At 42.7% G+C, this 24,211-nt stretch overlaps 1 protein-coding gene across 8 annotated transcripts in view; it reads right to left on the bottom strand.

Moving 5' to 3' along the window:
- TSNARE1 (t-SNARE domain containing 1) overlaps positions 1–24,211 on the bottom strand; it is a 458,033-nt gene that overhangs the window by 298,964 nt on the left and 134,858 nt on the right. For all 8 annotated transcript variants that reach the window (XM_066175258.1, XM_066175253.1, XM_066175288.1 and 5 more), the window contains 2 exons: positions 7,417–7,494; positions 259–328 (listed from right to left, as the gene is read on the bottom strand). In XM_066175258.1, coding sequence (XP_066031355.1) covers positions 259–328; positions 7,417–7,494 — 148 coding nt within the window. The remainder of the gene's footprint in view (positions 1–258; positions 329–7,416; positions 7,495–24,211) is intronic.

The following is a 24,211-nucleotide window of genomic DNA, read 5'->3' as shown; positions in this document are numbered from 1 at the left end:
CCTCTTTCACTGTGGGCCATCTTTTTTATCTCCTCACCATTCTCTGCCACCTGAAACCAGCACAAGCAAAGCTTTGTAGGATCAATACACATCCTACCGCCATTAATCACCGACAGGAACGGAAAAAAAAACGAAGTTATCCTGACAAAAAGGTGTCCAGCTATAATAAAAGGGAGGAAGAAAGGGTGAGGATAGATGAGGGAAAAAATGAAAAGTCTGGGACAAAGAAAGATCTGCAACAATTTAAAATTAACTCACAGTCCATCCTGCAGCTCCTGAGTGTCATTCGAGGTCCCCAGGGATCGAAGACTTCTTTCCAGAGAGGTCACTGTCAACAGCAGAGAAAGAAAAGATAAGGAAGCAGCACATCTTTTCAGAGAAAAAAAAAATAAAATAGTGGATCTTAGTTCAGATGTTTGTCTTTTAATTTTTTTTTTTTTTTTTTTAATACAACGAAGTATATGAACAAGTAACCTGTGAGAGAAAGGGGACAACAAGTAGCCACTGCCACAGAATGGTAAATTGGGTCCTCTGGAAGCATAAATGGTGAATCCATGGATAACATGCCATGACATGACGGAATATGACCCCTTGTCAGGAAAAACTCAATTCCATGGACCTTACACAGATCCCTGTCTCTTCCAGCCTTGAGGTGATACAGAATTGTGCATTGAGCATTTCCAGCTGGAAACGTGTCCCTGGTGAAGAGGCAAGAAATTGCATAACAACTCTTTATTGCTCTGAATTATAATTAAGAGGCAGAACACTGATGTCTACTCTGATATCTTCCAACTTCTTGTTCAAGGCCCTAACACTCAAAATGTTTACTATCTTTTGGCTCAGAAAAAATGGAAATGTGATCACCTCCTGTGTTTGTGCTCAACAACTTCTTGGGCTTTTCCATCAGAAAGGAATGTCCTAAAAGCAGTTGGAAGGTGCAAACATGGTTTGCTTTGTAATTTGCAATTACTTCAGCTTTAAGAAATAGCTATATATATGTATGCATATATAAAAGCAGAAATCTATGAGTACTGTTGTCTTTTTCCACCCTTGAATTTCACTGCCTCAATTCACTTTCAAATTAACAACAGGCCACTACTTTTGGACTTAGCACAGGCAGCATGCAAAGCACTTCAAGAATTCCCACAATGGCACATGTTAAATAAATTATATTCTTGATATTTACATGTGGGATTTCTCTCAGGACGTTTCCAATTGTAAAAACCCATAACCCGTTATCACTCACGCTTTAATATTTAAGGATAGAAAGAAAAACAGATTAAAAACATGGCTCAATTATTTCTGCAGAAATTTAAGAAATCCTCTATTTTAATGACTTTGCAGACTTGGACTTGGCCTGTAATTTTGAACAAGTCACTTAATTATATTTCCACTGACAGACAAAATCCTCTCTTCTCTTTTGGGCTCTGCTGGCTTGACACAAAAAGTCACTGAACAGGATAAAAAGTAACTAATGTGCCTGAACTACATGAATATTCAAAAACACCTTGAAAACCACCATGTATTTCCATCAATGTTAGTTCTCAATAACAGATTTTACTGCAGAGTTTGGAGATTCAGTAAGATAAAGCCTCAAGGAATTGTCTATAACTGAGCTAATAATTATTCTTGTTTGCTGGAAGCACAATGTTTTAAAGAATAAATTGGAAGTTTTCACTAATAACCACTTGCTTCTGTAGGTGGTAGCACTGACCCTGTAGAGATCTCATGGATACTATAATTCCCTCTTTCCCTCTCCACAATCAATTTCCCATAGAATCTACATGCTGTCCAGTTCGAATACAAAATTTTGCATCAACTAAAAATACTTTTGAAACCATCAACCCTTTGGAACAAAGCAGAGTGGGGTCCTTGGAGAACAGACTGCAAGCCAAGGTGAAGAAAGGACTTTTCCGTGGGCACAGAATTTGTAAGAACAAGTTAATGTCATTGTGCAACTCTAGAACAAAAACAGCAGCTACAGCCTCCATGAACCTTTCTAACCTGACCTGCAAAAATAAGGACAATTCAAAGTGAGTTTTGATGCCACCTGCCTTGGAGAAGATTGGAGTGGGAAGTAGTTTTGCTACCGAACAAAACAGTTCAAGACTTCACACCCATGACATTTTACACTGAGGCAAACCCAGGAACTGTCAGATTTGTTCAGCATTTTGGAAAAACTACAAAAAGGTGAAAAGAATATGAGACATGAATGCAAGAGGTGAGGAAAGTGTTTGTCAGTCAGATGAGAAAGTGAGCTGTGATTAAGTTCTTTTCCAATAATTTTACCTAATATTCCAGTTCAAACAGAGTATTTAGACAACCAAGTAAATGTCAGTTATCCCAAAATGACAAGATAGGCACTCTGGAGGAGGCAAAGGTTATCATTTGATATGCCAGTTCATACAGCTCTTATCTGGAAAACAGCAGGACTAAGACTCCAACATGAGTTTCCTGAATCTCAGGAAAGCCAAAAGTATCCTGGGCTGCATCAAAAGAGGAATGGCCAGGAGCTCAGTGGAGGTGACTCTCCCCCTCTACTCTCCTCCCATGAGACCCCACCTGGACTGCATCCAGCTCTGGGGCCTCCAAGAGAAGAAGGATGTTGACCTGTTGAAGAGAACCCAGGTGGCCATGGAGATGATCAGAGGTTGGAGCACCTCTGCTCTGAAGCCAGGCTGGGACAGCCGGGATTATTCAGCCTGGGGAAGAGAAGGCTCCAGAGAGAACTTTGAGCACTTTCCAGTGCCTAAAGGGGCTCCAAGAGAACTAGAGGGGAATTCTGGGCAAGGTCATGAAGTAATAGGAGAAGAGGGAAAGGATTTACACTGATGGAGGACAGGTTCAGATTGGATATTGGGAAGAAATTCGTTACTGTGAGGGTGGTGAGGTCCTGGCACAGGTTTCCCAGAGAAGCTGTGGCTGCCCTATCCCTGGAAGTGTTCAAGGCCTAGTTGGACAGGGCTTGGAGCAACCTGGAATAGTGGAAAGTGTCCCTGCCCATGGCAGGGGGTTGGAACCAAGTGATCTTTAAGGTCCTTTCCAACCCAAGCCATTCAATGATTCTATAAGTAAATCTGAGCTACTCTGAGATAAATCTAACTTGCTTCGACCAAGAATGAATTCATCAAAATCTCTGCGGTTCCTGTGCTGGATGTGGAAAATCTCTCCCAATGTACCAGTTCTGACAAATTTGACCAGAGGAGTAAAACACCAAGCTCTGCTGGAGGGATGTGTGAAGCCAATCTTAAAATAGGAATCCTCTTTTCAAAGTCTTGTTCTTTTTGTTATTATAAGGCACACCCAAGTCCTGCAGAATGAGAGACATTCACAAAGCACCAGTGATGTCTGGGCTGCACTGATTTACTACACTGAGAGCTTGGCCCCCAGCTCTCTGTGCCATTGCAATCCTTAAATCAATGGGGGATAAGAAACCATCTTGAGATAGCATTGGAGACTCTATCACACCTGTGGGATACGGAAAAATCCTTTGCTCAGCCTTTAGGATCAAGGTAACGGGACTGCACATGGCACCCACCTGCTATGGACAGTCATTAATGAGTGAGGAGCAGGAATTAGAGAGGCAAGAGATCCATTAGGGAGTTCAGGTTCTCCATCTGGCCAGCCCAGGTCTGATTCCTTCAGTATACCCTCCACTGATCAGACAAGATGCACCAGAGTAACTCCATTTTGGAGTGTTATTTATTGTACTTATTTATAAGATACTTACTAAGAGGCAGCTAAAAGCTGCACCTGAAAAAAAATGCAAAGTCTTGATAAAAGTATTGATAGAAAAAAAAATGCCATAAATGAGAAAAATTCAGGCAGTACTTGAGCTCCTTTCTGTGTTGTGATAGGAAAAACAACTAAACTTAAAAAACTCCTAAACAGGAAAATTGCAAAATTCAAGGCACTGTGTGACAACCTGGTCTAGTGGAAAGTGTACCTGCCCATGGCAGGGGGTTGGAACAAGATGAACTTTAAGGCCCCTTCCAACCCAAACCATTCTATGACTATGATTCTATGAATATTCCCTATTTTCAGCAGGGACAGCCCCAAAAGATTAAGAGAAAGAAAGCAGATGCAAAGATTAGGAAAAATCTCCCTCTACCCCTTCACACTTCTATAAGAGATGGCATTAAAAAAACGTCTGTAAGCTCACAACCTGGGAGGAGAATGATCCAGTAGCATATGAACAGAACCAGATGTTCTGGCTAAGATTTTTATTCAACAAATTAGGAAGATTTCCATTTTCATGGCAGAAAAAGGTAGCAGGGAGCATTTATAGGTGACAATATTCACAATCAACAGAGCTATAAAACCCCCTTGGTCAGGAAGAAAGTCCTGAAGTGCCCAAGAAGAATTTAAATTACCCCAAACGCTCAGAATTCTGCAAAAAGAATAAGGACAGCAGAGGGACAAAACACACAGTGTTTATTATTTCTGCAGTGTTACTCAATAAAATGCAATGGTGCCTTAAAATCCTGGTACAAAGTTGACTTCTTGTTTCATTAAAAATTGTCATCCCCCAAAGGCATAAAAAAGTATTGCTGAGATTGGCCACAACCTGGGATTTTTAGAATCTAAACAATAAAAGCATAACATGGCCAACTCCTGACAGCTCAGAACAGCCTGGACAGGGAAGGGGTGAAGTCACAATTCCTGTTCAAAAATAACCTGACAAGGCACTTCCCAAGGTTTAGTGGCCTTGGTGGCCTTCAGCCAAAGCTTGGACTTGGAGATCTTGGAGGTCTTTTCCAACCTCAATGATTCTATGACTCCTTGATTCTATGATCTTCAGCACCACAAAGGGGACAAGAACATTTCAGGGGCACAGTTAGATCTCCAAACACAATGGGGAACCTGAAAAACCCCAGAGAGGCTGCAGCAAGCCAGAAGGAGGGAAAGAGGAGCTGTGATAGGATTTATGCAATCTGTAGGATGCTCAACACACCATGTCCAGCAGAAGAGGAGTAACCCCGTCATCTGGGGAGCATCTGGAACACAGCTGCCTGTTTCTTGCTCAGCCACTTGCCTGGTACTACACAAACAACATCACTGACTTATTTTCCATGCTCCAAGTCAGAGCTTCCTGAGTTTCCTGAAGAGACTTTATGGTACAGAAAGAATCATGGGCATTCTTCCCCATTATCTAGCCCTAAAAAGTTCTTTACCTAAAGTGAATTAGCTCTGCCAAATTTCAGCAGTACACTCGGGAACCTTCTCCTGAAAATCTCTAACCACGTTTTGGGGGGAAGACTATAAAAAATAAACTGAATGAAACTGATTTTGTCAGACAAAAAATAATACGGGTAGTGAACAGAGCAACAACAGTAGAGTATTTTATGGGCATTTCTTCAACCTGAAAGCACTTTACAAGGCATTATAGATTCATAGATTCATAGATTCTAAAAGCCAGAGAGAGCAATTCTGATTATCCAATCTGATTTCCTCCCATAAAATTTTTGTCCCATCACTACCACATCAAAACTGTGGACTGCAGCTGGACTAAAGTATATCTTACAGAAAAGACATTTAAATCTTGATTTAAAGGTTTGTGGCAAAGCCAAATCCATCAAGCCCCCTCCATAAGCAGTTCTAATGGCTGGTTATCCTCATACAGAAAGGTTGAATTTGTCCAGGTTTAACTCCTATCTCCTGATCTCCTTCTGTGTGAGAACGATAGATTAATGAGTCCATTGCTATTTATTTGATGTCTTTCTTCCTAGAGAGATACTTACACACCACGATCGAGTCCTCTTAGATGTCTCAAACAGAAATTTGGATGGAACGAATTTTAAAGTCTCATTTTCAGACGTCAAACAGTTTTGGCTTTTCTCTGCATCCTCTCCATTTTTGCAAAATAGTTTTAAGTGCAGGCATTGTCATTACCTCCTTCACAGAGCACTCAATTCAGGCAACTCTTAAGAGGAAAGACATCATCACCATCTCAAGAGGAGAAACAACAACAGTGGTTCTCAAACACAAATTGAAAGGGTTAAGGTAATTCTAACAAAGGATGAAAACAGAAATTGGGTTGTGGCATTTCAAAAGAGAAGTGCCATTCTCCTTTAGGTTTTCTCAGGATAAACTCCACCATAGGAGTGGTGATTAAAGCACAGGGGCACATCAAGTCAGCCCTAACCTGGCCAGTTTGGACAAGAACAGCACACACAGGCTCATGAGAAGGCTGCACAACTTTGTTCTGAGCCCTCAGTTTGGAAGCAGAAGTGCTAATGCCACTCATCACTGGCATTGTCAAATTAAAACTATTGGTGCTGCGGCAGCCAAAATTGGTGCTAATGCAGGTATTTGTGTGTGTTATGGTGTGGTTGTTCACCCACCTGCAAGCCAAGTACCCATGACCACAGCTGGGAGGTTCAAGCTCCCCCAGTGGTCATAATCCCTTTTTTACATGGGATGTGTGTCACCAATGCAAGGGTCACCAATCCCTTGTAGTTATGGAAAAATTGGTGCTTAAATTTTCCTGGCAGATGGAGCATACACAACCCATCAAAAGTAGAGACAATCACATTTTAGAAGTTTTTAACTCCCATCCTCGTTCTAACAACCACCTTGCTACAATGACCAGAGCTCCACCCCTGGGACATCCTGGGGAAGAATTACACAAATAAGGAGGCACTGAAATCCTCTCCCTACACCGAGACCAGGCCTCTCTGTCACCCAAAACACAGAAAGAACAGACACAGAAGCTGTCCAGGTGATTCCAAAGCAATTTCAAGGTCTATTGTAAAATCAGCCCTAATAATTTCAGATCCCTGGGCAACACTGGTGTGTTTTAGAACTGAGGTACAGTGGCATTACCTTCCACTCAGCAATGTAAGTTTGTATCTTTCTGCAAGATGAATTCCTCCAGCCTAACCCAACAAAACTGATGAGCCAGAACTTGTTTCAAAGGAGAGAGGACTCTGTATCTCCAGGGGTTGGGGAGATACGAGCAGCAATAGCACCTCTGCCCAGCCCACAGAGCAAAGAAGAGCAGAGTTTTGGTGCTGGTGTTTATCTAAGGGAGATGGATGTTTTGCAAGCTCATGTGACAGGCTCTGAGCACAGTAGTGCTGCAACATATCTGAAAACGAGCCTGGCTTGTTCCACCTTTCTGAGCTCTAGCTCTCTATTGTAACAGATGACACAATCAAAAATAGAAAAAGGATGTGGTCTCAGCAAGGACTGGAATATATCTGTGCCTGTTGGATGGAACATATGGTGGAATATTTTTACATCTTATAAGGAGCTGTATATTGGACATGTGCTGCTGCTCATGAGATGCAGCAGCAGAAAAGCTGCATTAATATTTTCTTCCTGACAAGAGGAGCTGCCAGGGGCCGTGTCCATGCACAGGGATCATCAGCAGGACAGCACAGAAAGCACCAGGAAACCTTTCATTTTACACACCATTGGAGTTAATTCGGAAGACATTGGCTGAAGTCTCCTGAAAGAGTTCCTGCAGTTCGCTGGGATCAATCTGGGTGGCTGTAGAGAAAACAGAAAAAAAATTGTGTTAATACTGGACACCTCCAATCACTTTGAAAGGGGGATGATGCTTTGAAAGGGGATATAGATTCCCCCTTGCTGCAGAAATTTAGCCCAGGTAGGGTGGTCTGATGCAGCTTGGAACATGGAACTTGCACTAGACAGACAAATCCAGCACCACCAGGACAGTGAAGCTGCTGCTGCAACACAGTTGGTACAGCCCACATGGACTGAGACAGCATTTGTAGGGATTATCAGCCATCAGAATACAAATAATTCCACCTCATTTACCAAGTGGGAGTATCAGAAGCACAACTGAATGAGAAACCACAACGCCAAGTGATGGTCAAACAGCACTTTCCAGAGCAGGAGGGCCCAAGAGCAGGTTCTGCCTGTGGAAAATGGGGAGGAAGCTGTGAGCAGAGGGCACCTGCTCTGTGGGGTCAAAGCTTTTGGGGCAGGAGGGAGGTGGGAGCTCACTGGGGCCACCACACATTCCTCTCCTAACACCCAAGAGAGGCTCCTCTTCTTCCTGTTCCTTCCTGATAGCTCAAATGCAAGGGGCAATGAGTCAGTGCCAGGAATTTCTACTGCTGCTGCCCAGAAAATTCTCACAACTTCATTCCCAAGGTCCCCACTTTAGCCAAGGTACTCAAACCTGCCCTACAAGGAGAACACTGAAGTGAGGGTTTGAACATTTTGGGGTTTCAGGTTTGGTGGAAGGTGAGGTGTTATTTTTTTTTTTCTTTTTGGTTGGCAGGGTTTTTTGCCTTGTTTGTTTGTTATGTTGTACCCTTGTTTGTTGATTTAGGATTTTTTGTTTGGATTTTGTTTTGTTTTGTTTTAATTTTTTAGCTTCATTTCCCAACTTTAAAATCCCTGAAACTGTCCCCAACCTTACCACAGTTTCATCATCCCCAGAGAAGGAGTGATGTGGGGTTGGATTGAGCTATACTAGAGAATCACAGAATCAGAGAATGGTTTGGATTGGAAAAGACCTTCAAGATCATCCAGTCCCATCCCCATGTCATGGGCAGGGACATTTTCCACTATCCCAGGGTGCTTCAAGCCCTGTCCAACCTGGCCTTGGACACTTCCAGGGATCCAGGGGCAGCCACAGCTTCTCTGGGCAATCTGTGCCAGGGCCTCCCCACCCTCACAGGGAAGAATTTCTTCCTTATTTCCAGTCTAAATCTGCCTTCCTTCAGATTAACATTATTAATTATGGCTGTATTAAGTTCATCTTACAGAGAAAGGATACATCACGTAAATAAGCTTTAACCAGGCATTTCAATTTTGGTTGATCACAGTCACCAGAGAAACACTCATTTGTAACAACACCTTTGTCACCAGTTTTATGGCAGCAACTTTCCAGTGGATTCTTTTCTATTCTGCCGCCCACCTGTGTCAGCTTTTGTGGGTTTCCCAGTTGCTTCTTTACCTGAAGTTTTGGTCACACCCTGAAGCACCCCAGGGCTTGTCCACCCAGCAGAGCCCAACAGCCCCTGTTATTACTCAGCTGCTCCCCTGAGCTGAAGCATCTCAGATTCAAACAGGAGCTGAGATTCATTTCTTCAAGCCAGCAGACTGGAACTCTGACCTACTCTGCATCCCTTAACCAGATTTCCCCAAGCTGCTAAAACACCACACACTCAGCCTGCACTCGGCAGAATGACAATGATGGAGCGAGGCAAAAATGAGGGAAATTGGGCACAATGAGAAGGCTGCTGGATGTACTGCTCAGGTCAGGGCATCTCCCAGTGCTGGAGGAGCAGCTGCACATCCAGAGAGCAGATTTTCCACTGCTTCTCACACTCACTGAGACGGTTCAACCCTGTAACAGCTGTAAATAAAGTCATGGATCAGCCTCTCAGGATGACACAAATCCAGGGTATTAAACGGCGTTTAATCCAAATGCACAGGGCCTCACTGCTAGAGATTTTCCCACTCTTCTCTTCCTGCAGTTTGTCCTAAATCAACTGTCCCAGACACTCCTTTCCTTTGCTCTATGGAGGAGGCGGCAGAAGAGCAGAAATTAACGTGGGCTCCCCTGTCCCCCAGGAATTTCACTTGTTACTAACAAGGTCCAGCTCTCATTAAATCACTGGTGAAATAGCAGCATAGGATAAGATTTTTAGATCTTTACAGACTGTGATTATCCCCATTTCAGGAGGTTTTTCTTGGATTTTCAGGGTGCTAACATGTTCCAGAGAAAACTGGTCTGCACATTTTGGGATAGAACTCATTTTGGATGTGTGGCTTTTTTTTTAGAGGAGGGGAGAGGATTTGTTTAACTTCTTTATCTCTGTTCTTTCCTTAGAAGCACTAAATTTGCCTCAACAGATTTTTATCCTGGCCCAGTGATCTCGAGTCCACATGCACTGAGGTACTGAACAAAGCCTCAGATGAACCATGAAGCAACCATTCCAAGGGCTGGGAACTCCCTCAAGAGCTCAGTTGTAATCACCCAGATGGGAACAGCATTGCTTTAAATCCCCAAACAACCCAGGCTGCAGACCTCAGCGTGTTCCCACATGGGGACACTCCTGCACAGCATCCAGCCTCTGGTACCTCTGAGGAGCCATTTCAAATGCCAAAGTCACACCAAGAGTAAAGATGAAATATCCCAAACGTTGCAAAAGGCAGGAGAAGCACCAATTTCTCTGAACGGACTTGCACACCTGAGAAGGAGACACGGAGCAACATCGAGAGTCCAGAGTTGTTCCATCAAACTCCCCAAAAATTCAGGTGCTAATCTGGGAGGGTGAGATTTATTTGTATTTATTGGTGGGAGACCAGTTTTCTCACCCTGTGCCAGAATTCCCTAATGGGGAAGAGATAATGCATGTGGATCATACTCTGAAGTCATGGAAATAATTCATTTTTTAAGCTTCCACATATTCATTGTAGCCAAAATTACTTAAATGGGAGAGGACTCTGAGGTTATGAACTCCTCCTCAAAGGCCTCTCAGTCCACGCCTATCTAACAGTACCCACAATCACACTCACACCTAAAAAATTGCAAATTAAATCTAAAAAACCCAAAAAAACCCAACAAGGCAAATGAAACCTTTGTCCAAAATTTCCAAACAATTACTTTGAAAATGCAATTCATGGAGAATGTTTTTTCTGAGAAAACTGCACTGTTTCTGGCTTGCAGTTTTCCTGCCCCTAGACTTTTATTTCATGTCACAGCATGCTGCCAGTTCTGACTTTTATTTTGGTTTTTATTTTGCAAAAGAAAAGAAAATAGTAACAAGAAGGCTGTTTTAACTACTCCAATTTCAAGCTTCAACACATCAAGCCGAGATGTTGCAACTATTCATGGAGGATGCAGCAGTTCAAGCAGACAAGCAGAACAATTTAAAAACAGCAGCAGAAAGCAAAACAAAACTGCATCTGTACTGCCAAGGAAGCCAAGGAAGAGAAACCAAGACTGAGAAGTAAAGTGGATGTGAAATCTGATATAAAATTAAACATCTTTGATTACATCAAGTGAATACTTAAATATTATGATTGCCCAAGAAGGATTAGGAGGTTTCTGATATGATGAACAACATGAAATGATGTTATGTATTAAATACATGCCCTGACACTAACAGAGTTCAGAGCCACAGCTGGGAAAAAATGACTTTTATTTACACGGTGGGTCCTCAAGGCTGTGAAGGTTTTGCCGTGGATGTGTTACAGAAACCCACATGCAAATTGTTTCTCCTTTACTTCCATACAGGGACATTAAAAAAAAAAAAAAAACCAAACACAAACAAAAAAACAAAAAAACAACAACAACAACAAAAAAAAACCAAAACCCCCACATTTGTTCTGTTTCCATTTATTTTTCCAACAAAATCCCCTTGGATCCCAGGACAATCCAACTTCCTCTTCTTTCAGTTCAACCTCCCCTCTGCCTAGCATATAGTTCTGTCCTGCTACATTTATTGATATTTAATTTTATTCACAGAAATCATTGAATTTTTGGGGTTGGAAGGGACCTTAAATATCATCTGTTCCTGCCACCATAGGCAGGGACACCTTCCCCTAGACCAGGTCACTCAACCCCCCACCAAACAATTCCTAAAGCAGAAGCAGCAGCAGCAGCTAACAATGGCATTTCTGATATTTGCCTACTTAATTCTTCATTACTTTGACTGAAAAGCCCCACAGGCACCCAGATAAGTGCAACAGATGGAAAAAAGAGCTTTTCAATACCTGCTCTGCCACAGCAAAGTGTGTCAATGCACACTCTGCAGGAGGAAGCCTCAGCTGTGAGTGGGACCTTTAGGAACTTCGTGACTTGGGTGTGGAGTTTCTATCCCAGAAATTGCTTCCTCTAGGCAAAAATCTGTGAGGCTGCAACAAGTTTAAATCCAGCCCTGTAACATCACCACACACCCATCTGCTATGCAAGGGTGGCATCTTAGACCTCTGTGTTACCTGTCACACCCTGGATCAATGCAAAAAAAGGAGAAGAAAAAAAAAAAAAAAGGAGAAACAGAAAAACAAAAATAAAATCAAAAATCTCCAAAACAAAAACAACAACAAAAAACCAACCAAACAAAAACAAACAAACAAACAAAAAAAAAAAAAAAAAAAAAAAGGAAAGAAAAAGGAAACTGAATCATGGAATCACTTAGGTTGGAAAAACCCTTTGAATCCAACCATTAAGCACTGCCAAATCCACCACTAAGCTGTGTGCCTGGAGTGCCAAGTCAACACGTCTTTCAAATATCTCCAGGGATGGTAAGTCAGTCACTTCCCCTGACACCCTGTTCCCATGACTGATGACCCTTTCATTGAAGAAATTGTTCCTAATATCCAACACAAACCTCACCTGGTGAATCTCGAGGCCGTTTCCTCTTTTTCTACCATTTCCTGCTTGGGAGAAGTGACAGACCCCAGCCTGGCTGCAATCTCCCTTCAGGGAATTGTAAGGAGTGGTTGAGAAGCTTAAAAATCCATGTAAGCCTTACACTTGATTTTTGCAATCTATTTCTGAAAACACTCAGAGTGCACCACTTTCCACGATTCAGAGCAATTATAATCTTTAATTCATCACAATTCTGTCTAAAGGAGACAACTCTGGATGAGGATTGGCCAGTGGAGGGATGTGGTGTCTGTGCTTGGGGCAAAATGGAACCCAAGGACTCATGGGCTGCTTTCCTCAGTCCTGCTCAGGAGGGAGAAAATAATTCTGCTGCACCTGAGCAACCCTGGGGCTCTCATGTGCTGGGACAGTCGACAGCTCCAAGCACCACCAACAGGAGCTTTGGTAGGGAAGGAGAAATCCCAGAAGAAATTTCTTCCAGTTCCTCTTCAAGACAAGGCAAATATGATGCCTGACCAGGCTTATAAGGTCTTGTCTTGAGTGATCTGGATAAAATTAATATCCAAAGGGAATTGCTGGAGGTCCCGGACAACACAGGTGGAAAAGGAACCTACAGGAATGTCCTTTCGCTTAAAGTTAATGAAACGTGCCCGTGTTTGCCACGTTAATCTTCCTTTCCTATTAATTATTTCACACTAATTTGGAGCTCCTAATGGCTTTTCTGCAGCCAGGTGAAGTCAATTCCCTCCCTGAACTCAATTTTGCAGCAAACCCAAAATAACCTAAAAGCTGCAGAGAAGAAGAAGAAGCAGTAATTAAAGTAACTCTGGTAAAAAAAAAAATAATAATAAAAAAAAGGGGGATGGGAAAGAGGAAAAAGAGGACAAGAATTTGATCTTTCTACTTATGATACTTAACGTTGCTGTAGCAAAGCAACTCAGCACCTCAAATTGCCATGGATTTGCCCCCAGAGCACCACCAAGAATTATATCTGTGGTCTGTTGAAGAAAGTCACAGATTTCCTGCAGCTTCTATCCTGTGAAAGCTTTAACTGAAGTTGCAGCATCATTTTTTTTTTTTTTGCTAAAGAAACTCCCACAGAAAGTTTCTTGGTCTCCAAACTCCTCTTTTGTACCATGAAACACCTGCAGGGAGTAAAAAAGTAGACAGGAAGCAACCTGCTCACTCTGATGCCAAACCATCCACCCCAAATCCTCAGTTTACCTCTCCCAGAATGGATTATGCCCCACCACACCCAGCTCTGTGGTTTAACCCTTTCACAGCTGAGCTGAGCGGATGAATCTCACCCATGCAGCACCCTGTTCCTCCCCCAGGACCACCTGAGCCGTTGCAAAGCTTCAATTCCCCCCTTTTCCTAGCATTATCCAAGAGTATAATTCCTTATTGAAGACTGAGATCTGCAATGAGAGCCATGTGCCTCTGGCACTGGGAAATGAACTCAAGGGAGAGGAAGAGATTGATTTTTGGCTGCTGGCCAGCGAGGAAAAGAGATTTGCTCTGGAGAAAAAATGGTAAAATCATGTCTTTATTTTAGTTTTTCCACAACAGTTGGCATAGAAGTAAAAAGGTGGAAGAAGGTGAAGGAGGACAAGGACAAGGAAGAGTAAAGAGAAAGCAGCAGATTGCCATGGGAGGAAGAAAATGCTAAAGAAAACAAGCGAGAAGTGGAGGCACAGACACCTACACCCACCCCAGACAAATCCTTTAGTCTCCAGTACTCAACAGCTTCCCAGAGTACTCTTCCCTGTGGGTTCTCTGGTGTTTGATCCCATGTTCCACACAGCCTTTGGTTTCTTCCACTGCCAGAACACTGTTTTGGTCTTCCACTGCCTTCCCCTCTCATATAAACCACAGCAACCTTGATTCTCTGTTGGAACCCTGGAGGTTGAAAATTTCAGGCTTTCTGAGCTGAGGCGTGCTGACCCTCAGGCAGGCACCGCATTTGACTGGAGACCTTGGAACAGGCTTCTGAAATTGTGTGATGGCACAGGGGTTGTGGGTGTGTGGTTTGAATAGCGTTGTGTGATCTCACAGGGTGAAAACTTAGGTTTGGGGTTCTGGTAGATAGTAATGTGTGTGGGCCAAGATGGAGGATTCAGGGTGTTGTCTGGGTCCCTCTTCTTCACCTTGTTCCTCCCTCTTCTTCATGGATTTAGGTGGTTTTCTCTAATTGGTTAAAGATGTCTGCATTGCAGACCTCAAATGGTCATTATTGGGTCAAAAGTATAAATAATATAGGTGTCATTTTAGTATTGGGTAATTATCTTTTAAATAGCCTTGGTATGAATTAGGGGGGACTCCATTTTGTCTCATTTCTTTAACTGGCAAGTTGGAGCTCACACTTTGTGAGACTGTAAATACTGTAAATAGATAAAACATAATAAACAACCAAGACCGAACTTGACTCTACGTTTCCCGCGTCTTTCATCCTGACCTCGGCCGAGATAAAGCAGGCAGAACTCTAACAATTCTCCTCATCACCTCTGCTCTCCTGGTGAAACTGGTCAAAAAAAAGTTTCAACAAACACCAGGAGAGAAAGGATTGGCCAAGGACGTGTTTGAACAAAGCTCCTTTCCTCAAAACAGTAAGCTTAAAATAGAAAAGGAAATGGAAGAGAATGAAAGAAGCAGCACCATGTGTAATGTGAAGTTGCTCCTGGCGTGCAAGCTTGGGAGGTTTTTATTTCCTGCTGATGAAATTTGAGTGAAATAAGTGATAAAGGGAAATGTAAACAAAAATCACACTCATCAGGCAATGTGATTTTCATCAGCATTGTAAAATGTGAGGCTGTTTCACATGGAAAAGCTCCGAGGCTCTTTGATACAGATTTGTCCAGAAGGCCCTGGGTCTCCTCAGCACGGCCACAGCACAAAGAGGGGGCACCCATGGAATTACAGGTGTAAAACCTGGGATGAAGTTGGTGTTTGCACCAATCCTCCCTCAAACCCCTCCTCCCACAGCAGGGTCAGTGTGCTCAAGAACTCAATTCCCCATGGGTTAACTCAAGGTCTCTGTTTTCATTAACACTTATAAACTCCTGCTTTTTTTTTTTTTTTTTTCTTGCTTTTTTTTTTTTTTTCTTTTTTTTATCATCTTCCTGATTTGTCCAATTTCTCCCAAACTTAAAAAATACACTTTTCTTGCTTTTGGTAATGAAGTTTTACCTCAGGGTAAAATTCTTCTCAGCTGGAAGAACACATTTCATCCCATCCATCTAAAAGGGAGAAGTGTAAGGTAGAAAAGTACCTGCCTTCTTCTCCTCTCCCCTAGGGGACAGCTTGGGAAACTTGGATGGGACCCTGAGAAATCTGTTTTAGTGGAAGGGAAGGTGTCCCCACTCGTGGCAGGTGGGTTGGAACAAGATGATTTTGAAGGTCCCATCCAACCCAAACCATTCTATGGTTCTATGATTAATTATCTTTTTTACAGTGCAATCAAGACTCAATCAGATTTTCTTTGCATTATTTCTGGTTAAGATGTTTTCCTTCCCTTTGGTTTCCTTCTTTAGCATAATATGCTAATGACAAACTGCTGAAGAAGAAAGGAAAAGACTCTCTAGTGAAGAGCACCTCACCTGGTGTGTCCAGGACAGCACAGACAGTGCCAGTCTCAGCTCATGTAGGAATGTGGCCAAAAAGATCTGCAATTTTGTTGAAATCATAGGAATCATAGAATGGTTTGTGTTGAAAGGGACCTTAAAGATCATCCAGTTCCAACCCCCTGCCATGGGCAGAGAAATGTGATGACAAATCATTTTCAGCTTTGCTCAACCACTTTGGGACCATGTCCCTGAGGACACAGCAGTAGTAGTCAAAAACAGCCTCCCAAACCCACCCACGTAGCATTAAGGAAATAAAGAGAAATATCCAAACTGTCCACAAAGAGAGGTTGTTCCTGCAGCAAACCCTGAGACAAACACTCTGCCAGGCCATGCACTGACTCTTGGCCAAGTGGAGAGGCTCCTCCTTGGGGAGCATCACCTGTACCCTGAGCCCAGATGTGAGCAATTAGCAGCCCTTCCCAAATTCCCAAATCCCCCAGAGGAGCATTTTACAAGTGAACATCAAATCCATGACCAAAACCCTGGAAAATCAGCAAGTACAGTTTTGACAAGGAGCAGAGAAACCCCAGAGAGGATCAGAAGCAGCACAAGAGAAAGTTGTTGGCATCAGGTGTCACCCAGAGGATGAGCTACACTCTGTTGTAAAAGCAAAGTGCTGAGATGAAAGAGATGCTGCTTCCAACTCATGATGGGGAGGAAAACACCCAGCAAAACTCAAGCAAAAGTCCCAACCAACCAACAAATTTTGCTGCATTATTACCCTAAGAGTTTTTTGCAATTTATTAACAAGTTCCCTGCTTTTGAAAGACCACTAGAAATATATCAGATTTTTTTATTCCCAGCACCGAATGACAGTTTGTGCTTCTCACTCTTTTCTTCTCAAGCTTATTAAAGATGTTGGTAACATCAACCTTTGGTACAAAACCTGATATTCTCTACAGCTGCATTAATGCTGCCAGAAAAACTTGTTCTCATCCTATGCTCCTGTTTAGGCATCAGGGAAAAAACTAAAATAAAAAAAAGACCAACCAGCATGGAAAAAAACCCCAAACAAACACACTGCCTTCTAATTTCTACAAGAAAAAGAGCAGCTCTTTTTGATTTAGTAGAAGAAAGTGTCAGAGACTCACAAGGCTGTTACAGAAATAAAGAGCCCATCACTTCATAGGGGCAACATGGTGGCTAAAAGGGATTTGAAAGTCAGGCGAGGTTGGCAGCCCATGGGAAAGAAGCTGGTGGGATCCTCAGCCCTGTTTCAGCCGCTCAAACCCCTGTAAAATGAACAAAGTGATTCAGAGAATTCCCACTTCCACCGCAGGAATCTGCAGGGCTTTTCTCCAGATGGGAGAATTACAGGAAAAGTTGATTTTCCATGATGGTTAAACGCAAAATAGTCTTCAGATTTTAAGCAAAGTTTTATGAAGAATAAATGCGGAGCAGAACCGGGCATTAGATTTAGAAGCTGCTAATTCTGGCTGTGTAGAAATTTTGGTTTTGGTTGGACAGTTTTACAATTAAGAGTTTTTCCTCCATATTTAAGCAGCAGGGAGACAAACTTTAAAAGGTTTTGCATAATCCTGATGTGTCACCAAGACCCAGTTAAGTCCCTTTTACATGAAAAAAAATCCCTTTGTTTTTGTTTTATTTTTAATTTCTGCAGGTAGTGGATTAGGATAGAGTCAAAAGAACAATTCATTTTTGATTGAAATAAATCAATGTACTGGAAAATACCAATTAATTTTTGAAATTTCCCTATCAAATCCTATTGCTTCTTGCTTTCCAAGATGGAAAGCCTAATCACGTTCCCTCCTTCATGCTCCAAAGCAGTGGCAAAAGCAAGCATTAAAGCAGTGTCTGCCTGTATTTTTAAAAGAATACCTAAGTCATTTAAAAAAAAAGGCAATTTAAGGTATTTGACAGTTTGTTTCCTTTTTAAATATTGATGCTGTATGAGGATATAAATAAAACCTGAGTGAAATCAAGTTTTGTTTGTACTGCCACATTCCTGGGATAGTCTGCAGCCCTGTGTTAATGCAAACACAAACAACAGCACCAACAGGATGTGAAAATGTAAAGGAATTGACTGGAAAAGCAAAGTGGAAATGATTAATCTTGCACTTACTGCCCGAGCTGCTGGGAGTGTAATGTGAAAACAGCTAGCAAAAAAGATGAAGAATCCAAATATTTTTGAAACTCTGTTATTTAAAAATTTATTGGTGATATAAATCACAAAATACTGTTTTTATTTTTAAACTGGCACTTAATCAGCCTCTCTTCTGGTCTTATTAATGAACTCAGCACTAATTGCCTTAGAAAATATCTTTTTAAAGTTTCAGGCTATTAATGACAAGATGGAGATGATTTTTTTTTTCCTGATTAAGTCCATGTGATGCAAGGGAGTGGTAGCAGAAAAAAACAGCCCCATGAACAAAAGAGAGAAACCCTAGAAAATATTACCTTGCCACAGCTTTGTGATTGAACAAACACATCCCATTGGGATGGGACACTGGGAATGCTCCATGCGTGGAAGTGTCCAGGGCCAGGTTGGATGGGGCTTGGAGCAGCCTGGGACAGTGGAATGTGTCCTTGTCCATGACGGGGGTTGGAACCAGATGATTTCAGCTCCTTTCCAACCCAATCATTCCATGATCCAGGTAAATGGATATTTCTACACTCCTAGTAAATGCGATGCTGGACCATCAAGTTTGTTCCGGGGTCAACACTTGTTGCAGCCTAAGGCTGTAGAATTTCAAGTGTAGAAAATGCCTGTTCTTCCCATTTCCTTACTCTTCAAAACTTCCTTCATAACTAAAATTTCAGACCATTTCAAGGGCACAGAAGACAAATTGCTCCCACAGTAAGTAAAAACAAAAACCTCAGCGAGACCTTGCAGTGTCATTGAGACCTGCATGAAGAGTTTTCACAAACTAAAAGCCCCGGAGAGATGAAGTGGGATCTGGGATGACAGGACAGCAGAAATGACTGAAACAGAGACAAAGTGGATGCAATGGAAAATAGTAATGGAGCAATGCAACAGCTGGCACACATCTATGGGAAAAAGAGGTTTGTGCATAGGTACTGTTGTAAATGCTGGAGTAGATTTCCCAGCTCAAAGTTCCAACTGATGCACCCTCCTTTTCTGGAGAGCTTCAACTCTCCATCAAATTAAAAAAAAAAAAAAAAAAAAAAAAAAAAGAACAAGGTAATTTATTAGACATTTTAAAAAGAAATGGAAAAGGGTAATACAACCCTTGCCATTTATTGGGAATCTTTATCTACATGTTTAAATAAGAAAACTATACTGCTAATTTATGCATAATACTTTATATACCTTCTCAGCATTACTGAGTGGAGGGAGGAAAATGACTCTTGTTTGCTTAAGATTAACCATAATAGAAACCATCTGGCTCCAAGAATCAGCTCTTTTGGAAGAAATCATAAAACCTATACAGGCTTTTATAATCCATATGTACCAGACCCCATACGTCGTTCAGGAAGATGAAGTGCCATCTGCCAAAGCTTCTAGAAGTCTCCTGGGCTTGTTTCTGTGGGACATTTTATGGAGTTCTGGTCACCCACAGCTTATGGAATCTGCAGCTGGTCAGCAGAGGTTGGAACAATGGCCATAAAATGTCCTATTTTTTGTTACACAGCTACTGCTGTAGTTATTCCCTGGAAATGAAAAAAATAGTAAGGAAAGCACAGGCTCAGCTGCTTTTCCCTGGGATTTACATGGATCAAATTTTGATTTCTCAGACCCTGAGCAAGTTACTGGCGAGTCCTTTTCTTGTTCATCACAGTGAAATGGTCAGTGCGGGGAAACATGACAGAATTACTCTTTTGTTTTTTGTACACAGAGGCACACTCACTCAGGAACAGACTGTCCCCATCTACCAAGGGAGGAGTAGAGGAGAAAATCACCTTACTGCCATGTATTACACAAAAAATATTACTTTGCTGTTTCCACAGACAATTTCAGGCATGAACATTGAGTTGTAGAATGATTTGGGTTGGAGGGCATGATAAAAATCAACTTTTTCCAGCCCCTTGCCATGGACAGGGACACCTTCCACTATCCCAGGTTGTTCCAAGCCCCACCCAACCTGGCCTTGGACATTTCCAGCAGCCACAGGTTCTCAGGGCAACCTCTTCCAGTGCCTCAGCATCCTCACAGCAAAGAATTTCTTACTCCTATCCAATCTAAAGCCATTCTCTCTTGTCCTCTATGCACCTTTATGAAAAGTAATCGCACAGACCTGTTACTGTACAAGGAAACCTCAAACCCACCACAACAACACAGTCCTAAAAAGACAGAGCTAAAAAATAAAATTCAAATAAAAGAGAAGTTCATGCAAAGCTACAGAAGAATGGAGTTTCTCCACGTGTGATGTGATTTGGACAATGAACTTTATCCCCACACTTGCACACAAAAGAAAAGGACTGTATGGGTGTTAGCATTAATTAGACATTATTGCATTGCCCTATGCACCTCTGTAAAGCAAAAATATTCCTTCCTTATGGGTAAAACAGCAGCATCTACACTGCACTGGGGCTCAGCCCTCATGTTCAGGAGGACTGATCCATCCTCAGGGTCAACTGTGCCTTCAGCTGCAAGACAAAAAGTGGCTTTTTCGCTGTTTAATTCAGCAGAACTTTGCTCTGTTTCTCATTCTCAGCATGAGTCATTAAATATCTGCAGACCAGATTTTGCTCTTCATCTTAATTGAAAAGACTCTATTATGTACTCGAACGCAGACTTTCTCCCTTTCTTTCAAAATAAAACTGAGACATGGCTTGAAGTATTTGCCTAAAAAAAAAAAAAATCCACGGCACTGTGATACTGATGAATATGAGAAAGTGGAAGTGACAGGAAACTGATGAAGAAAAGGCTGAGTTAAATTTTTTAGACAACTGGTTTATTAGCTGAAGCATTCTGGTTTAGATCAACAGATACAAATGCCAAACCCAGTAAGCTGGTTGCAGCTGAAAGTTGTTGTTTTTTTTTTTCTTCCTCCCTTTACCATAGTTGAAGCAGCCCCTTGCAAGCTTTCAAAGGGAAATGTTCTGACATTTTGAACTAAAATACTGTGTTCTCAAAATTTGCCCATATTAAAAAAAACAAAATTCAGAAAAAAAGGGTTCGCCTCAAATACATCTGTTTGTGCAACTCTCCTTTATTTTTTTTTCATTTGCAGATAAATTCTAAACATAATTGGCAGCCATAAGGAGGAAAAGCTTAAAAAGTAAATAGAAGTACAAGCACCACTGCTCATGCAGAGAAAAATGCATAAATGCATGTACAAGACATAGCAAAGAGGTGAAACCAAAGTACATCCGAAAGGTTTTGGCTCCAAGAGCAAAGCTCGGGCAGATGTACAACCTCCACAGGAGGTAACCATTTAGTCCCTTTGGAAAATGTCAAGGAACACCAAGGCAAATAATCATTTAAGGGTCAGGAAAGTAATTCTATCAAAGAATCCAAGAAATTCCATTTCATGTCTCTTTTCCTCCTGTAGCCTCTCTTCAAACATTCTTGCCAAGTGCTACAGGGATTTTCTGACACTTATTCCATGACAAGTGACAGAACCACACAATCACAGAATGGTTTGGGTGGGAAGGGACATTAGAGCTCATCCAGTTCAGACCCCTTGCCATGGGCAGGGACACCTTCCACCAGACCAGGTTGTTCCAAGCCCCATCCAACCTGGCTTTGGACACTTCCATGGATGGGGCATCCACAGCTTCTCTGGGCATGTTGCTGCAGCTGAGGCCAAAGAAAACCCTTTCCCACACCTATTGCCTATCAAATGCCCATAAAAGGGTTAACACCTGATTTCCAGCACACCTACAACCATTCCCCTCTGTGCACACCTCTATTAATAGTAAATGTGAACACGTGAGCAGGGCGTTGCCAGCAATGGCTCGCTGGATTTTTGTCAATTTTGGGATTGCAATAAGAAACTATAATGTTCCAGCAGAAGGAACAGGACTGCAGCCAAATCCCTGCTCCACCACGTTCCCTTGCGCTGGTTTTGCATCCATCATTAAATGGTGGGGACAAAAGGTGGGGACAGCCTCTGGCTGGGACAGGGGACTCATTTACTCATGAGCCAATAGTGGCCACCTCATGGGAACCTATCTTGGGTGTGAGTCTGGGGATACCCCACCGCTGGAAGTTGTGGGTGTCCCATCCCTGGAAGTGTTCACAGACAGCTGGATGGGGCTCTGAGCAGCCTGGTCCAGTGGAAGGAGTCCCTGTCAAAGACAGGAGCCAGATCACCTTTAAAGTCTCTTCCAATCCAGCCTATTCTATGAGTCCTTTTCCCTCTTTTTGCCTCCTTTTCCTTCTCTTCATTCCCTCAGCCTCTCACTTGCTTTTCCCACCCACCACTTTTGAAGTCAGCAGCATCTGCTGCCATGCAGAGCTCACAAAGCAGCTCAGGGAGACTGAGATGTGTCACATTTCTCCCTGGGAAAAAAATTCCTTCCTTGCTGCCTCTCAGGAAGAGAAGGCTGAAACTAAGGGGTCCCCAAATCTGCCTCCATCTCTGTTGTCAGGATGGTGCATCCCCAGGGCTTGTGTTCATGTACAGAAAACTTCAGCCCATCCATCCATCTGATCCTGCTTGAGCAGAGATCTTGGACTTTATGAACTCCAGAGGTTCCTCCCAACCTTCCATCATTCCACAGCTCCTGAACAGACCATTCCTCTTCTTCCTTAAAATGAACAGTGATAAATATCCAAGGGGCAGGAGTGCTGTGATTTTCTAATCAAAGGTAGGATTTGATGATCTCAGAGGTCTTTCCCAGCCTTGGTGATTCTGTGATTCTTTTGTGGTCACATCCTGCCTTTTCTCCGTCCCAATCCCTGTTCAGAGGGGACTGGCAGCAAAACAATCTCTAGGAAATGTGCTACCCTGCTGCACAAACAGGAAAAATGGGCTTTTTAGAGGCAACCATGGATCCTTAAGTGGTCAGAAGTTGTCTCCCACAGGTTTCCCATCATGTTGCAGCTCCCAGGTGTTATCCCTGCACCACCCCACTGGGCAACCACAAGAAGGGTCATGTGGACTAGGTGGGACACATAGATCTACTGGGGAGGGAGATGCTCTGTAGGTCAAATTCTCCACTGCTGGTCTGTACTGGATGAATGAAGTAAAGGAGAGCACCAAGAAAACCACACTGGGTATGCAAAAGTCACAGTAGCCAATTTCTCCCAAAACCAGAAAATATTTCCCACTGGACACAATGAAAAGATGTCTTGAAGCTTTTGAAGGCTTGTCAGGAAGGTGGGGATCACCCCCTAACACCCATCCAGTTCCAGCGAGTTCACAGCCTGGTTGGAAAGTTCAGCATCAGGTGATTTCCCCCAAAACAGGTGGAAACGGGAATTTGGCAGCCTCTCTCCTTCTCATATCCCACTCTTTGTGCTGAGCTAATTCCACACTTGAGATGGTTTAACCTCCCCCAGAGATCTGAGGAGGTCAATCAGCACTTCTCCTCCAGTTCATTGTACCCAGCAGCCCGAGCAGTTAGCAGCAGTTCCTTTGAGTGAGGTGATTTTATCAGAAATTCCTGCTCCCACCTCCGTGCGTGCACAAACACTGTCAAGGCTTCTATAATTAGAGCACACCGAGAGAGAAAAGCAATTTGTGAGGAGAATTACATCTCTAAAAAGTGTCTTTCCCAGAAAGGTGCTGCCTGCATGTCTAGGGGGGAAAAGCTTGAATATTCAGGAGGAAATTCTCTGTACTGATGCCACTAGACATTAACTAGAAAGCTAATTGTTTTGGGTTTTTTTCTCACTGTCTAGCAGTCCCAAGTCACAAAAAAAGAATCAAAACTCCACATAGGCACACACAGGTGCAAACCTGCACACGCCCCTCAGTCACCTGTGCTTAGTCAAAGACAAGATACACACAAAACAACCAAAATATCAGCCAACATGCTGAGCACTGTGACTGTGGATCTGTTTGCAGTGCAGTGGCACAAGACCTACAGGAACAAGCCTGGGGTAGATTTATACAGGCTGAGATTTATAACAGCAGAGTATGTGGTGCTTTGGACCATGCTGGTATTGATGTTGCTCCAGAGCAAGAACATTTTGATCTACCAAATCCCACACCACTTTTGCTCCCAGATATTTAAATGAGGCAAGGTGAGCTTGCTGGGAAGTTGCATCCACCAACTGCCACTGGGTTCTGGGGGTGTTCAGTCTGGAAAAAAGGGGGTTCAGGGGAGACCTCACTGCTCTCTACAACTGCCTGAAGGAAGGTGTGGTGGGGACCTGCCTGGAATCCCAGGAAAT

The sequence above is a fragment of the Chamaea fasciata genome, unplaced genomic scaffold, assembly GCF_029207755.1.
Source record: "Chamaea fasciata isolate MVZ Bird 193981 ecotype frontalis unplaced genomic scaffold, bChaFas1.0.hap1 SCAF_1, whole genome shotgun sequence".
NCBI lineage: Eukaryota > Metazoa > Chordata > Aves > Passeriformes > Sylviidae > Chamaea > Chamaea fasciata.
The sequence above is the reverse complement of the archived record's forward strand: the minus strand, read 5'-3'. Positions and strand labels throughout refer to the sequence as shown.